Source organism: Penaeus monodon, chromosome 23, assembly GCF_015228065.2.
Source record: "Penaeus monodon isolate SGIC_2016 chromosome 23, NSTDA_Pmon_1, whole genome shotgun sequence".
Classification (NCBI taxonomy): domain Eukaryota; kingdom Metazoa; phylum Arthropoda; class Malacostraca; order Decapoda; family Penaeidae; genus Penaeus; species Penaeus monodon.
The window spans coordinates 333,174-334,931 of NC_051408.1; the positions used below are offsets into that span (position 1 = coordinate 333,174).

Here is a 1,758-nt window from a genome sequence, read left to right on the forward strand (position 1 = left end):
GAGTGAAATATGCAGATAAGGGTAATTTCTTTGTTACATATGAAACATAAAAAAGGAAAAAAAGGTGACAAATCTCTTGTCAATACTTATGTCATTTGGCAAATCCAGATTTGAACAATGCTGGAAAACTAACAATGAATACTTTGGCTCACTTTCTCTGTCACTTTAATCTTCTTAGATGTATGTGGAAGATCCCCCCCAGGTTTTCCCCAAAAACGAACAATCCTGAGCACCCTTTTTTCTCTTTTATGAAGGCATGTGGACATTGTGCCCCCCAAACGAGAGGCTTCATTTTGGGACGGGCAGCAGATTTTCCACAATGTCAAAACGTTGCGGTCCCTGTCATTTAGGAACGTACAAGCAGAGCATGCCCATGGGGCAAGTACAAAGCTTTCCCTTGGAAGGTAGTGCTTCTCTTGACTGGGGAGTGCTGGTGGTGATGCTGGCTTGCTGGAGTGTAAGTGCAGTGTGGGAAGCGGAAAATTTCTGAAGGGGGTTTTGTCTGAGTGTATCCCTTAGCTCATGGGTTATACTTCTTGGGAGGAAAAAATACTCTATTGTTCTTATTACCAGGGGCTAAAATTGTTTTCTGTTCTCATAATGTTTATTTGTTTTCTTTTAGAACTGGCTTCTTTCTCACAGTCATCGCTGTCCTGAGGAGCTGTCTCAAAACCAGCAGAGATGTTATCATACAAACTGTTCCTCTTGGTAAGGTTGGGGAAGACATCAGGGCCACCCGTGAAAAAGGAAAAGGAACTTTTGCTTGAAGGGGGTTTTCACTCTTCACGGGTCATTAAGTGCCATTGCCTGCAACGCTTGGTTGATGGACAGAGGCTTGTTCTTTGTGATATCTTTCTTGTTATTCAGATTATTATTCTTGCCTTGTGCTGTTTCTGAATATAAGTTCTGCCTGGTCATCTGGTGGAGAATGTCTCCCCGGTCACCAATGTCTTTGTTGTAGCCTCTCTTCTCCAGGCCCCGAAACACAAAGTCCCAGTTCTCCCAGGAACTTGCTCCCTGATCATTAGGGGTGGTAAGACTAGCCGAATTTCTATTGGGGTCTTTCACAATGGACAAAGTGGCTTCTAGATGTTCATCTAAGGTGCCAGGCTGAAACACCTCTGGTGGAGGTGGAGCAGGGGGGCAAGGCTCGGAATTTTCTAAAGGAGGTAGAATGCGGCTGCCAGCTACTGTTGACTTGGAACTCCGTTTGTGAGGAAGTACCTTAAAAAAATTGATTAAAGCATAAAAAGCTGAAAAGATACGGGAAACAAGTCTAGACTAAAAGAACAAAATAAATATAAAAGTTGTCAGGGAATACAATCATCTTCAAAGAGGAGAAAAGTAAAGGGGCAGAATATAACCATAAAAACACATAAAAAATTTCAGATACTTAATTTGCATCAAATATATAGACATTCAACCCACCTTTGGTAAGAGCTGAGATGCCCCGGGGAAGGTAAAGGGTTTTATGGTGGGTCAAAGGGGATAAGTTTTTGCTTAGGACCTGGCCACAGGGCGCCTCCCAAGTGCTTTTGCTTTTTTCGTAAATCAAAAAAAATTTTTAGGTATTTTATATAACCAACCAACAACAAATCAAAATCTACAAAATTTTAAAAAGTAAAAAGAAGTTTTTAAAAATAATCCATAAAAAGGTAATTTTCATATTACTCATCAGTTGGCCGCCTAAGTTGTGCACCTAAAAAAGTGTATGCTTGTTTGGGCCCCCCTTAACCCCCACGTCCAGAGCAAACCATC

General features: G+C 41.4%; 1 protein-coding gene across 1 annotated transcript in view; it reads right to left on the minus strand.

Moving 5' to 3' along the window:
- LOC119587661 overlaps positions 1–1,758 on the minus strand; it is a 59,718-nt gene that overhangs the window by 8,100 nt on the left and 49,860 nt on the right. Inside the window, 2 exon segments of the mRNA XM_037936342.1 lie at positions 963–1,224; positions 1,429–1,480. Of these exon segments, the coding sequence (XP_037792270.1) occupies positions 963–1,224; positions 1,429–1,480 (314 nt within the window).